This window comes from Parasteatoda tepidariorum, chromosome 5 (assembly GCF_043381705.1).
Source record: "Parasteatoda tepidariorum isolate YZ-2023 chromosome 5, CAS_Ptep_4.0, whole genome shotgun sequence".
Taxonomy (NCBI): Eukaryota; Metazoa; Arthropoda; class Arachnida; order Araneae; family Theridiidae; genus Parasteatoda; species Parasteatoda tepidariorum.
In genome coordinates, this window is record NC_092208.1 from 28,542,796 (window position 1) to 28,557,841 (window position 15,046).

The following is a 15,046-nucleotide window of genomic DNA, read 5'->3' on the forward strand; positions in this document are numbered from 1 at the left end:
TTGGTATAAAAAATAAATATCTTCAATTTAAACAGCAGAAAACAGCTTCCCAATTACTACCGATTGAATTGTGCGATCAAAAGCTCGCAAGCTAAAAAAGAGATCTTCACAGCAAAGATTGGTCGAACTCTTCTTTTATGACGGAGCCCTAAAAAGAAAGAGCTGAATTCTTAATTAAAAATTTAAATGAATCCTCTCGGAAAATTCTTTTGTAGGAAAACTCAATTAGGAAATGTAAGTTTAATGAAAAGGGAGAACCGAAACAATGTTAGAAGAGAATAAGTAAGCCAAAATGAATAGTTTAGATAGGTCTGGTATTGTTGGGTGAATCAAATTGGAGCAAATAGGAGATTTTTTGTTCTTTGGTTAATTGCAAAGGTATGATGAGTAAATCTTGTTTTTTCTTATGTTTTTTTTTCTAGCAGAATTTTGAAGGCGTTAATTAAACATATCGTCAGTTCTTAAATACTTAAAAGTGGAACAAAGTTTCAATTTAATAACGTAAAAGTTGATATATATATATATACATAAGTTCAAAATGAAGAATAAAACAAAGAAAAATTATAGACATATGAAAAAAAGGGGGGAAATAACAAGTTAAGAAATAACAAACAAAAATTTATATTTAAAAAAAAAATGATGAAATTTTATTAAAAAACCGGAAAAAAAAGCCGGAAAAGAAAAAAAAAGATATAATCTTTTCTTCAGCCCACACGATTTTTTACTTATTATTTCCCCCCTTTTTTTCATAAGTCTATAATTTTTCTTTGTTTTATTCTTCATTTTGAACTTATCTAATGAGTGCTGTTTACTTGCAGCTTAAGCGCAATAAATGTTACTTATTGTTTTTCTTAACTTTCTTAGTGTTTTCTTGTATTTATTTATTTATNTCTTTTGTAAATAATATCTATATATATATATACAAATATTTCTTCATTACATGATCGTAGCATCTTAACTCTAGCATTATTGTTTGAGGGGAATTACTATTTTTTTCACGTTTATCAGCATCAGCTTGATTCATATTGTCTGTAATTTGACTATTTTTTTTTCTCTTGACTAGAAATGCTTATTTATATCTTGAATAACTAAGGACAAATTTGATAAACTTCAACGTTCATTTTAGCGTAGTATTCGTTGTCCAGATTCCATAATAAGGATAAATGGAAGCATTATCATAAAAACGAGATCAATAAATAGTAGTAGGCGTCACTTACCTTTTATTATTATGAAGTTATAATCTGCATCTAGATTTTCTCACATAAAACTAGATGTTGCTAAACAAACCTAGAAATTTCAATATATTTGAAGATTTTTTAAGATTTTTAATTTTTAAAAGATGTGAAGGGGTGAATACGTCATTGTTTTAATAATTTTGAAAAAAAAATTATCTATAAAAAAGTTTTGTAGGTATCTTTTCAAAAGAAAATTTTCACCCTATTCCTTGAGCAAAACATTTTATATAACAGTATACGACTATTATGCAACAGTTTCTAAAAATCTGAAATAGATCAAAACAGTTTTTAAAAAAAATATCCATGTCTGGCACTTTTGTCTCCAGAAAAAGAAAGCAGTTGATTAATTATATATTCCACAATCCATCTTGAAATTTTATAGTTTCGAGAGAAACAAAATATTGTTTTTTTCGCTCTGTCAAAACAATAACGTTAGAAAACTCATCCAAATGCCACGGCTGGAAAAACGCCAAAGGATTAACTTGTCATCACGTTTGACAACTACTGTTCCATGCTTTTGATCCTCGAAAAGGAAAGCAAATACTGGAAAAAAAAAACATGGCGTGGCAAGCACTTCTCCGTTCACTTACAATATCTGATGATAAATTGAGGTGGTTTTTGAAATATTGCATTGTGTATATTTTGTAAAAACATTGGCGAAAGTTTATATATACTTATATTTTGGCACCAAAAAGTATTTTGTATTTAAAGTAAAATGATCTTTGGTGTTTTCAGAGAGGCCAGTATGCTCTTTAGTTGTTGTATAATAAATAAAAAATTGCAGTGTATTATGCTTTTATTTGTATCAATAGCTTACAATCAGGAATCCTTCTTATGTTTGGAGATTTGGAAATAAGCTAATGTGTATGGAAATTAATCATGAACCAATCACATGAAAAAGTTTCGGTAACCCGAAGGTGACGTCATTAAAAGCAAAAAACAGAAAAGATTATTATGGTAACCAGAAACAGGGTTTCAGTGAAACCGAATGGTAGTTATCACCAAATCAAAGAGGCCCTGACTCTACGCCCTAACCTTGCTTCTTTCAAAATGGGTAATTAAGTGCTTATAAGGACCGAAAAAACTTTTGCCTTGAAAAACTTTTGTCTTAATAGCCTGGTTTTAAGGTTCTGAGCAACAGTTTTAAACATTAAAAGTTTGCATACGAAACATAATAGTCAAGGGTTGAGTTCTTAATTATCACAAAAAAAGCTGAGTTTTTAATTGCGCTTGAATACCAGTAATTTTGCTTACAAAAAAGAGTTCAAAGAGAAATTTTTGTCTTGCCTAGCACATTATTAAGATTAATAAATTTATACACAAATTAAACGCGATTTCTACGAAAACCTTTCTTCAGATTGCTTGCACAACTATTTAGTCGGTACACGGAGAAAGCAATTACGCAAGAAAACATAATTATCTTACATAGAACATGGTTAAAAATGTATTTATTTAAGTAATACAAATAATGGAAGATTTTTAAATGATTTTAAAATGATCAAAACAAAAGAAAGAAAAAAGCTTTTTAGGCATTTAAATTTAAAAAAAAAAGACGAAAAAAATAGAAAAACGAGTAGACACTTGACTCGTTAAACAGAACATTACATAGAGATATTTTTTCAAACATCTCACTCTTCCGATTTTAGTATTATCTATGGAATAAAAACTAAAACAATTTTTTGACAACCATTAAATAGAGGAAGCTCATCAGTAAAAGCATGCTTTTACGCGACCTTTTTTTTTGAAGCTAAAAAAGCGTATCCAGTGTGTATTTGTCCATTTATGTTCAGATATCTTAATACTTCCCCTTTTTCTCAGCGATAAAAATGTGCAAACAGTAAAAGTCTTTTATCTTACAAGAAATTTTTATGTTTTACAACTTTTTAAAGATAAGATTTTTCAGTAATGGGGAAAATGCATTAGTTTTAAGGAGCTCATTAGATTAAAAATTGAATGAAGATCATAAAATAAGTATCAAGATCAGTATGACTCCAAAATGTTTCTGTAATTAGCATTTTATCCTATCAACCTCACTTCTTATTAAAAAACAAAACTAGTTTGCATGAAATTTACTGAACTATGAATAGTTACATAATATGCCAGTACAGTTTTGTAAGTGATAAATCATAATATCACGAAAGCTTGCTGTTATCTTTATACATTGCAAAGTGAAAAATAGCAGCGTTCAAATTCAACCATAAACTCAACTGCACAACAATAAAATGCTTTAATTCAATCATTATATAGGTTGCAGCAATTTTACATTATACAGGGTTATTCATAATTCCCTCCGGGGTTTCAAAGCGTTATAGTAAAAAAACGAATGTGACAAAAAAGAACATATGAAATTATTCCGAAAGTATTCAAGTTCTAATTTAGGCAGTTGCCGATAGATGGCAGTAACATGTACCACTAAAGCCAGTTGTAGTAAAGAAAAATAGCGTTTACAGGTGGAGGGAATTATGAATAACCCTGCATAGTGGTTTAATGTAGCAATTTATTATTTATCCTTGAACCTAATTTTTGAGCGTAAACATAATGCATAACTAAATCTGAGGATTTATTTGGTAAATAATATTGATGGTATTAAATAATATAATAACTATGGCTTGAATTAGCGTTGTTTAAAGTTGCGGAAAACTTCCAATGTAATAGTATTCAATGCATTAACAATATACCAATATTACGGTTTAATGTATCAACAGATTAGAGAATTTCTTTTGTAAATAATATCAATGATATTAAATAATATCAATGATATTAAATAATATTATAACTTAGATTTAATTTAGCAGTTTCTTAAAGTTACAGGACACTTCATATATGTTAGGATTCGTTGCATCAGTAATATATCAATATTTCATTTCAATCTGTCAGTGATATATCGATATTATTGTTCAATTTATCAACAATGTATAATGTTTCAAAAACTAGGAGAATTTTTTAGCGAATAATATTGGTGGTATTAAATAATATTATAGCCATGAAATTTAACAGTTCTTCATGGTTTCAGCAGGCTTCCAATATGTTAGGATTCATTACATCAGCAATATATCAATACAGTTCTATGCATCAGAAATATATCAATACAGTTATTGTATAAACGATATATCAATACTGTTCAATGGATCAACAATACATCAATATTACAGTTCACTGATTTCAGATATTTTGAGCTTGGTAGCAGATACTTCTAACTCTCTTAAAACTTCGGTAACGGTATTTCCTTTTAAAATATCATGATAGGAAAATTTTAACTGGAACATGCTTTAAATTGACAACCTCTAAATGTTGCAGCCAACTTACACGATGTTAGGGTTCAATGCATGAGCAATGTATCAATATTAAAATTCAATATATAAATTTCAAAGTATCAATATTGCAGTTCGAAAATTAAAGAATATTTGAGAGGGTATAAGTTAATTTCTAAAAAATCTCTAATTTTCTAAATCTACTTTAAGTTTTTCTTTAAATGTGGCATGAAAAAAGTGCCATTTACATCATGTTAGGCTGTGTATATGTGCAATACATCAATATTATTGTTCAATGTATCAATAATATATCAATAGTACAGTACAATAAGGAAACAAAATTTGTGAAAAGTGAAAAAAATTTTGGTACCGAGGATATTTGGCACCTTCTCAAAAATTTCTAAACGACATTTTAGTTCAAAATAGCATGGTAAGTAATATTGAACGGAAGTATGCATTAATGTAACATCCTCTTAAATGTTGCCATCAAGTTGCACAATGTTACGGTTAAATGTATCAGCAATTCATCAATGTTATGTTTCAATGCGATCAAAGTATCAATCTTACAATTCAATAATAATATTTTTTAAAGAGCATAAAATATTTTGTTAATAAATAATCCGCTGTTTATACAAAAGCTAATTGGAAAATTAAAAAAAAAACAATAATAATGGGAAAAAGTGTCATATACAACATCCCAAAAGATTTTTAAAAATGAAATGAAGATAATAGTGAAAGAATTGAAAATGACGAAAAATAAATTAGAAATAGTATAATGATTCTCAATAAAAAAAAGTTGTTTCGAGAAAAAAGCATGCACAGAAAATTTACATAATATTGAATTAAAAAAACCTAGTGATTCTTGCTTATACTTAATATTGTAACACTTCAGCAAACACGCGGAATGTTAGGATTCAATGTATCAATGTATCAACGTTATGTTTCAATTTATTAACAGAGTATCAATATTACAATTCAAAAATAAAACAAATTTTGAGAGGGAATAAAATAGCTTGTGAATAAAATAATCCTCTATTTATATAAAAAAAGCTAATTGTGAACTTTTTTAAAAAATATAACATGAAAAAGTGTCATAAACATCAGCCCGAAAATACTAAAAACAACGTACTGAAAAGGAGATAAGAGTAAAAGATTAAAAAAATGATAAATAAAATAAAAAGTATCATGATTCTTAGCAGAAAAAGTATGTTTCGAGAAAGTAGCATGCACAAAAAATTAAAATAATATCGAATTAAAAAATATTGTGACACTTACCACCATCTGATTCGCAGAGAAGCTTTAATGGCTCCCCTTCGTTGTACGGACCAATTATTCCTTTAACTTTTCTTCTTTCGTCGTCGTATATTACTGGCTCAGCAGGTGGAACTAAGAAAAAAAAATTGAATTTTGAGAAAAAAATATTCTTTTTACAGTGCTGTTTTAATAATGCACACATGTTTGATATTCCTGAAAGTTGCATTACAGAGTTTTTAGATTTCCCTCCATACATTTTAAACGTATTTTTAAGAAATCTGTACAAAATATAAAACTTTTCTTAAAATTTGATGCAATGTTTGATAACTTTGAAGCTTATGCAGCTAATCATTTATATTTGTTTACATATAAATGGTATATTAAAAGGCAGTATTAATTAATCTCATTTTTTTTGTTTATTTAATTTATTTTATAATTATATTTATTATTCTTAATTATTAAAATTATATTTACTATAGTAAAACTGCAAGGGTAATAAAATTTTTGCAAGGGTGTATTAAAAATCTGGCAATGTAATTTGCTTATAATACACTAAAAAATGCATTTTTATTATCTAGACATTAAAAAATTCCTGAATAATTTTCGGTATCACGTACAGACACTTTTGTTGCACCACCCATAGAATGCATACCCATAGAATAAATTTTACCTTAAAATTAATTTTTTCAGTAAAATATGCCGTAATTTTACAATAAAATTTATTTAGAGTAATTCAGTGATTTTAGGCTAATTATTACTGTAAAAATAATAGTACTTCAGATTTTTGAGACGTAATGTGTACCAGTAGAAATGGATTTTCTGTAAAAAATCCCACCACTCTGAGTGCTGGTACCTTTTTACCGTAATTTGATTCGGAGTTTTTACAGTCGAGATCCATGAAATAATAACTTTAGGTTACTATTTTTGTTCCTTCATTTCATACTAGTGGATTTATTTATAATTTAACGTTTTCTGTTCTCCGAAAAAATTTTAGTTGTCCCATACTTAGTGACGTAGACTATTCTTATTTTAGAAGACCTACAGTTTCATTCGATATTTTATCCTCGATTATATGATAATGAATTTAAAATGAAAAAATTATAAGGAGATAGAAATGATAATATTAAAATATTTTTGAAGGTAATTTAAATATAGGTTTTGTTAAAATAAAGTTCTTCTTTTAAAGAAATATTTTTAAAAATTTAAATATAACATTACTTAATGTATAAAAATGTTATTATATATTGTAAATACATAATTTTTCAGAACTCGAAATTCATAACTGTCATAAGACAATTTTTTTTTTTGCTTTTAGCATCAAAAAGTTAAGTTAGTTAAATAATAATTAAGTTTATATATGTAATAGAAGTTCACGTAAATTTTGAAGATTGATGATAAATTGCTATCGCAAATTTATCTATTTCAGCACTAGAAGTGATTATTTAGCAACTTAGAGTTATTATTTTCACGAAGACAAACTTCAAATTATTAAGTTATGTGAGTTTAACTACCAGGTGTACAAAGAAATAAAGTGAACAGCATCGAATATTAGAAAATGAACAGCAAAAGATGGATTGATCTAATTTATTTCAAGAAATTTTAATTTAAAATGAGGCTTTCCCCATTTTTCTTGTATCATGTTATTAAAATTAAGCTGTTTTTCGGGATAAATTACATGGTCATTCACTGGAGTTTTCTAAATGATTAAACTCTCTTCCATGTGTCAAATAGGGTTGTTACTAGAATTCCCATGTTTCCTTCGTTTTGCATAATACGTATGAAATAAATATCATCTAAATTGTAAACCTAATCTCCCAAAATAAATTGTAAAGCTGCATTCCAACCATGTATTTTTAAATAAATGCAAATCAAAATGGTATAAATAAAAATACAAATTTTACAGCTTTTTTTCAACTTCGTCATTCATAAATATTTTCTAATAATTGCTCAATTTGAGTTCTTTAGGGTGTTTTATGTTTTTTAAAATGGTACGTGTACAGTAGTTTCATAATTGTACTATTATTTGTTTGCATTGATTTGGCATTCAATTTATTAGTAAAAATGTTAAAAATAAAATGTTTGGATCACTTTTTATTATACTATATCGCAAATACGTCGTTCATTTTAGATATATTTATTTTCAAGCATTTTTTTTAAAACTTTGTATTAACTTTTTTTATATTTTTTTTAAGAAATATAATAGTTAAATTCATATAATAATTTAATTTACAAAGACAAGGTTCGAAATTTTTGCTTCAGATTGTTCATTTTTTTGTATAATTCAACTCTACTATATTTACCTGCATAAGAGCTTCAAATTTTTGCGAATTCAGTGTGACCCGTTTAAGAAGTTCCTGCTTAAAAAGTTTTCCCTCCTAAGAAGTTATTTTTTAAAAAAAAAAAAAAATCAAATACTATTATGCTTAATTTGCCTTTTATTAGACGTTTCTGTTCCCATTTAAGAAGTTTTCACGCCCTACCATTTTTTTTTCTTTTTTACTTTATATTTAAAATGTATTATTTAGTTTTTCCTTTCCGTCACAAAAATAGGTACGTAAACTATGCCAAATTAAAAAAAGACCACTGACTTTCCTTGCTTGTCCATTACACAAAAGAAGGTGATTAATCGGGAACAGGTGTGAGTAAAGGAATGGGAATTGACAGATGAATAATAAAACTGATAAGAATGTGGGGAATCACTAGGACGTTATGTCCACCATAAATGAAAATCAGGAAGCCAGATGACTCATGCACTATACTACTGTCCCCACCCCTTCAATGACAGATGCGAAAGATACATAATAGACATTTAGAAACATTTTGTTCCGGTGCATCCCAGAAAATAAAATAAAAAGTGAAAACTGGATCAAACGAAGATGTTGAAGGAAAACTGTTGATATGGTTTAAACAAGCAAGATCCGCGAACACTCCTGTCAACAGAACTATTCTTAGAGGGAAAGCCTTAGAGAATGCGGAGCAATTGAGCGTTGATTTCACGCCCTCCAATAGATGGTTGATCAGATAAAAACCGAGCTTGATTAGTTTATAAAACGATTAAAGGATATTGTAATAGCATTGATTTACAAGAAGCAGAAGATTTAAGAGCTAAATTACACAAATTTCCTTCAGGTTATGAACCGAAGGACATTTTTGACATAAATGAATGTGGACTGTTTTTCAATCTTTTTCCCAATAAAACTTATGCCTTTAAAGGTCAATACTGTCATGGAGGAAAAAACAGTGAAAAATGTTTGACTTATTCAAATTATTTCTACTTCAAATATTGCTTAATAATTAGAATAGGTTAATTACAAACTGTATATAGTGTAATTAAAATTTTAATGACAAGATATTCTTACGAATGATGACAGCAGAATAGAGTTAAATCAGAGCTTACAACTGAGATTAATACTAAATAAAAAGTTAAAATGGATGTACCCGGGAGATATATTTTATACATTATTTGTTGTCTCGTCCCTGCAATACTTTGAAATATATATGTAGTTAACAAATTGGATAGTCTATCAAATCTTTATATTGACTTAAAACAAATAAATAGTTTTACAACTGTGTCTCTATCTCTACTGTACCACGTGATATCTTCATTAAAATGTATGAAAGAATTTCTAATGATATCTTAATCGGGATCAAATCCTAAAACTAATATTAAGCAGAAAATTTAAATTGGTTATGACAGCCTTTATCTCATACATCTTTTCTTTGTAAAGTAGGTGTTATATTGTTTCTAATGCCACTTCCAAATATCAGCAAGTCTGCGTGGTGAATCCAGGCATATTTAAGACAGAGGGGGAGTTTCATTTTTTCGAAAGTGCTATCTGTGGACAAGAATAAGAAAACATCCACACACACACATGTCACATTCACTTTTAATTTATACATCCATTCATTTATACACATATCACAATTTTGACCTGAACCAGAGAATATTATCAATCCCCAATTCAGTACCCTCAGAGGTATTGATTTGTTATGGGAACTTGAACTTTTAGGCCAGAACGATTTTACGTGCTCCAGTCACAACTTACTACACTGGGAGTCTTTGACCGACAGGGATTGAACTCTTCTACATGGGCCAAGCACCATACCAATCAGGCTATCTCCACTTTCGATAGTCGTGGAGAAAAATAGTGCTTTGTAAATCACCTTTGAAAGAATATGCTTCCCTGAATTCATAGACTGTGTTCCTGACTAAATTTGTGCACCAATTCAGAACAGAACCTGAATATTGAAGATAATCATAAACTATTGAATCTAAACATCGAAATGCCTGAAAACCATAAACCTCAGCATAAACCTAATTTAGGAGACAAAAAATATAAAAGAATAATATTTAATTTACTTACGTGTTAGAAAATATGAACAAATATTTAGAAAAAAATAATAATTATTTATCTAATAATTTCAGAAGGAAACATTTTATTCATGTAGGTTGAAATAGATATTTAAATTATGAAAAGGACTGCATTTCGTTTTTGAATCAAGTATTTTTAGTAGGTAGGATCAACTTCTTTTCAATAAGATAAATACTCCAGCTACAAAACACATCTTGTTAAATTGTTATTAAAGTTAATCTTTCTTTCTTTTAAACTTAACCCATTAAAAACAACTTCTTATTATGGCTTTACAATTAATAACTTCAGACTAAAGCTTTTGTTTTAATTGAATTCTATTCATAACGTGTCTATTCATAAAAGCATTCAGAGTACCGAAAAGTTATTAAAAAAGTAAAAATAAAACTGCAATTCAAGAATTAATCAATCAATCTCTCTCTTTATATATATATATNTTATATTCCATATTATTTTTAAATTTAATAAAATTTTGAATGCAGGAGATATATTATATATGTTCAAAATGAAGAATAAAACATAGAAAAATAATAGACAAATGAAAAAAAAGGAGGGGGGGGGATAATAAGTAAAAAAATAACAAACAACAGTTTCAGAAAAAAAAAGAATTAAATTTTATTTAAAAAACCGGAAAAAAAAAGATATAATCTTTTCTTCAGCCCACACGATTATATCCGCAAAACAGTGGGCTTACTGATATTGTATCAATAAAGCCGAAGCAAAATATATTAATACAATAGTGTGAGGAGCACTAAAAAATTTCTTTATAAAAATAACAACAAATAAAATAGATCACAAAAAGTAAAAATAAGTAACATGTAAAAACAGAGAATAAAATGAAATAAAAAGAAAAAACATTAAAAAGGGGACTATAAAGCGAGTAGCAAAATCAGATCAACTTACATGGACAGAAAATTTTTCAAGAATGATTTAAAAATGTTTTCGCAGAAAGATTGCCAGTATATATATACACATATATATATATCAATATCTTATAAATCGAAGCTTGTTTAAAATATTTCACTAACAAATTAACATAACAATATTTTAGTCAGCATTTTGCCTTGGAGATAGTTTACATTCTATCTCTTTCCATTCAACGCGTAGTTGTTTGATGATGAAAACAATCAAAATAAATTTAGGGAAAGAAAAACTAAATGTAAAAATAGTAATTCAACGTAAAAAGAAAATTTGGCATGGAATATATCTTTCTATTTAGATGCCGAAGCAAAAATTAATCTTCTTCTTCATTGCATAAAGATAAAAAGAGGAAAGTATTTGAAAGATAAAATAAAGAGAGGCACAGCTTTTAGTACAATACGGTTAAAGATGCGAAAAATGATCGAAACTGTTTTCTCTAATGGGTCTAGTGATTTGAGCAGCTGCGGTCAATCGGTATACGAGAATACAAAAACACGAGCCACAAAACACAAGAGCTGAAGGAGAATTATTCTTGTATTTTGAGAAGATCGATGCGAGTCCTTTTTGATGCATCCTAAAAAGGGGAAAAAAATGGTAATGGATCTCGATAAAAAGGGAAAAAATATCAAGTTTTTTTTCTATTGTTGAAGAATCATCCTTTTCCATTTTCTTTTTTGAAGCTACTTTATGGAACTGACCATGCAATCTCAAAATGCTAAAATACGTGCTGAGATTTTAAAACTGATTTTTTATGATAGTGAACGGGCTTTACATGTGAATTGATTCATTGAGGATGTTCTTTAAAGTAGATTTAATTTGCTAATGATACATCACTGTATAACTTATGTATAACTTATTGAATTAACAGTTGTTTAAGTGATGATAAAATCATTAAAGACAAAGTATATTTTTTTAGAACTCGTTTTTAACTATAGTGCTTTTACTTACTTAAAAATTGTAAAAAATAAATTATGATGAGTGTATTTCTAAGATAATCTCCGTTTTGTTGTGAATAAAACAAGACATGGTTTAATATGTTTTTTCAATAAGATTTTAAAGATAAAACTACCTTCCATCTTTTAAAATAGTTACCATGTAGTACATTCAATCCCAATGCTGAGCTCATAGACATTTTTTAAAAGAATAAACATATGATAATCATGAAGACCAAGTCCGGTTTGCGTGGGGATGATTAAAGACGTTCCATTTGTCTAGAGAGAAAATAGATTGTGTTCATCAATTCTTCGAGAAGTGAAAGAAATTATTATCGCACAGCAATTATTATCGCAGCAATTATTATCTCACAAACATACAACGTTTTTTCTTTCTTTTTTTATGAATGGATCTGTATAGTTCTTTCAACGGATCACAGTAAACTGCGGAATCGATTGTTGTACCACGTTTTACATTTGCAACAGGAAATATTTCCTTGGCATATCAAATTTCAGTGATCATAAACATTCTCAATGATAAAGAACTGTTCTCGACGAGAAAATTGTTCTTAGACTTTCAGAAAACCAATATGGATCCCTCCTATTTGGTGCTGCTTTTTCAACATCATACATTTTTGATGCCCAAGTTTCGTTGCTACTCACTGTTATGTTAGACAAAATCTTCATTGCAGTTCCGTAAATAACTGCTGAAACAGTACCTATTTGATCTGTCTTGCAGACAATCGTCAAAATTTTTAGTACTCATCGAGTAAAAAACATCCAGAAGATTATTTTTTTGTTGTAGTTGTAGTTTATTTACGTCACTCGAGCTGCACAATAGGCTATTGGCGAAGGTTTGGTACGCATCCCTGAGGATGATCCGAAGACATGCCATCACAATTTCGACCCTCTGCAGAGAGAGGGCAACCCCGCTTCGGTAGCCCGACGGCCTGCGCGCTAAGTCGAGCAATTTACGGTAGAACAGTTTAACGAGAATCCATACCGCACACCCATGGTCCCTACGCAGACTGATCCCAGTGGTCACCCACCTGCACACTGACCGCAGCCAGTGATGCTTGAATTTTGTGATCTGCTGGGAACCTTGTCTTACCACTACGGGACACCACTTATTTTTAATTCAGTGACTATCTTACACAAAACAATTGAAAAATAACACCGGAATTGTAAAATTACCGAAAAATTATAAATATGATTCCATTTTATGACAGACTGCTGCCCACTTTCATGAATATTTGATCTTCCTTTTTAAAACATCTATACTGACACTTTACATCTTCACTCATAGTTGAGCAATGCACTATATGAATTTCTTAATGAATATCTACCAATGGGCAGTTTTTTATCCCCTAAAAAATCTAATTACTCCTGGTTGTTCGCATTTTTTGACATTTTCAATGGTAGCACACACTTTGTAATATTTTAACCAACAGACGAGTGATCATTTTGCACTTCTTTTATAGTATCTGAAAGCTTAGTGAAACACAGATTACTTCAAATAACAATGACTACCATTCATAGATTACAACAGATGTCAGTTTCCGAATCGAGAAGTGCAATGACATAAATTAAATAGATAATTTCAGTTGTTGAACACATTTTTTACTTACTTACTTTGCAGGTCACAATGATTGCCATTATTTTTAAATTATTTCAGTTGTTTCACTATTTGATGTGATTCAGATATCTTTCCAACTAGTAGGCACACGATATATGCTAACTTAGCTTTCACACTGTTATCAAATGACCAGTTTATACAATATAAAAATTCCCAAAGATATCTTTAATACCAAAAGTGCTTTTACAAAAGTTAAATAAAAATTGAAAATTCTGGTATTTTGAATTTTAAAAAAATACTCTAATTCTTTGGAAATATTTTAAAACTAAGAATTTTTACATTTTTATTGTAATAGATAATGGTATTCTATATGGTAATTTATAATGGTAATTTATATTGAAATTCAATGTTACACAGATGTGTAAATGTTACACAGATGTGTAATGTATCAGAGTTGATTATGAGTTTTTAAATAACTTAAAAAACAATGTTATCAAATGAAATTCGTCACTTTTTTGGAAAATATACTGTTGATTTATTTCTTATTATTTCAGAAATATAATGATAAAACTTATTCAAATGTAGAAACTGTTTTATGACTTAGTTTCAAATTATAAAATTGATTTAAAAAACTTTCGAAAGCACGATCTTCTCGAATAAAGCTCGATTAGCCTATTGCACTCGGTACCTCCTTGGAGAAAAGTTTTCTAATACTAAAAGAAATATAAATAATAACATTTTTAAAAATGAAGACATGGAATTTAAATAACTTCAGTTCGAGAATAAAGAAAAACAAAAGTTCAACTTCATCTTTATTACTTTCTAACAAGTTTCTTTCAAAATGTCTTCTTCTACGACTTATTATTTTCACAATCCATTTGATTGCTAACAAGCTGGCTTCTGAAATATTGACATTAAATTGCTCCTTCAAATTTTTTTAGACTTCAAAAAGAAATAAAATGATGTTGAAATTGTTCCACAATTTTGTAACATACGGAAAAAGGCCTTCTTTTTCTTCGTATAAAGAGGCTTACACAGAAATAAAATGGAACAGACAACAAGCGCAGTGTCATCATCATCATTACATTGCATCAAAAAGTCATCAACGAGTATTCGCTATTCAAATATATCTTCTCCAATTGAGATCTTAAAAAAGGGAAATGACTTTTCGATGGTTCGACAGAATCCGTGTGTGCATTTGTAGTTATCGATCTTAGTTTGGAAAAGTCTTTGATCACTCTATTGACTTTTGAGTTTCCATTACTTCCCTTTTAAAGTAGTAATTAAAGATTAGCTTTGCTACTGCTAGTCCAAATAGAAGGAATTGCTTATCTAAATGCTTCTGTTAAAAGAAACTAGAGTAGCACAAGCTAGCAAATTTAGAGTAATTTGTAATACATTTATTGGGACATTAAAATACTTTTAAAATTTCAAAGAATTTTAAACAAAAGTCACGACAGTTTCACAATTTGATTTCCATTAATATCTAAAGGAAACTTTCAAAGAT

The 15,046-nt window shown here is 28.5% G+C and overlaps 1 protein-coding gene across 4 annotated transcripts in view; it reads right to left on the reverse strand.

The window, feature by feature from the left end:
- The window catches only part of LOC107444296 (neural cell adhesion molecule 2), a 765,139-nt gene that overhangs the window by 153,520 nt on the left and 596,573 nt on the right, over positions 1-15,046 (reverse strand). For all 4 annotated transcript variants that reach the window (XM_071181216.1, XM_071181215.1, XM_071181217.1 and 1 more), the window contains one exon: positions 5,762-5,872. In XM_071181216.1, the coding sequence (XP_071037317.1) occupies positions 5,762-5,872 (111 nt within the window). The remainder of the gene's footprint in view (positions 1-5,761; positions 5,873-15,046) is intronic.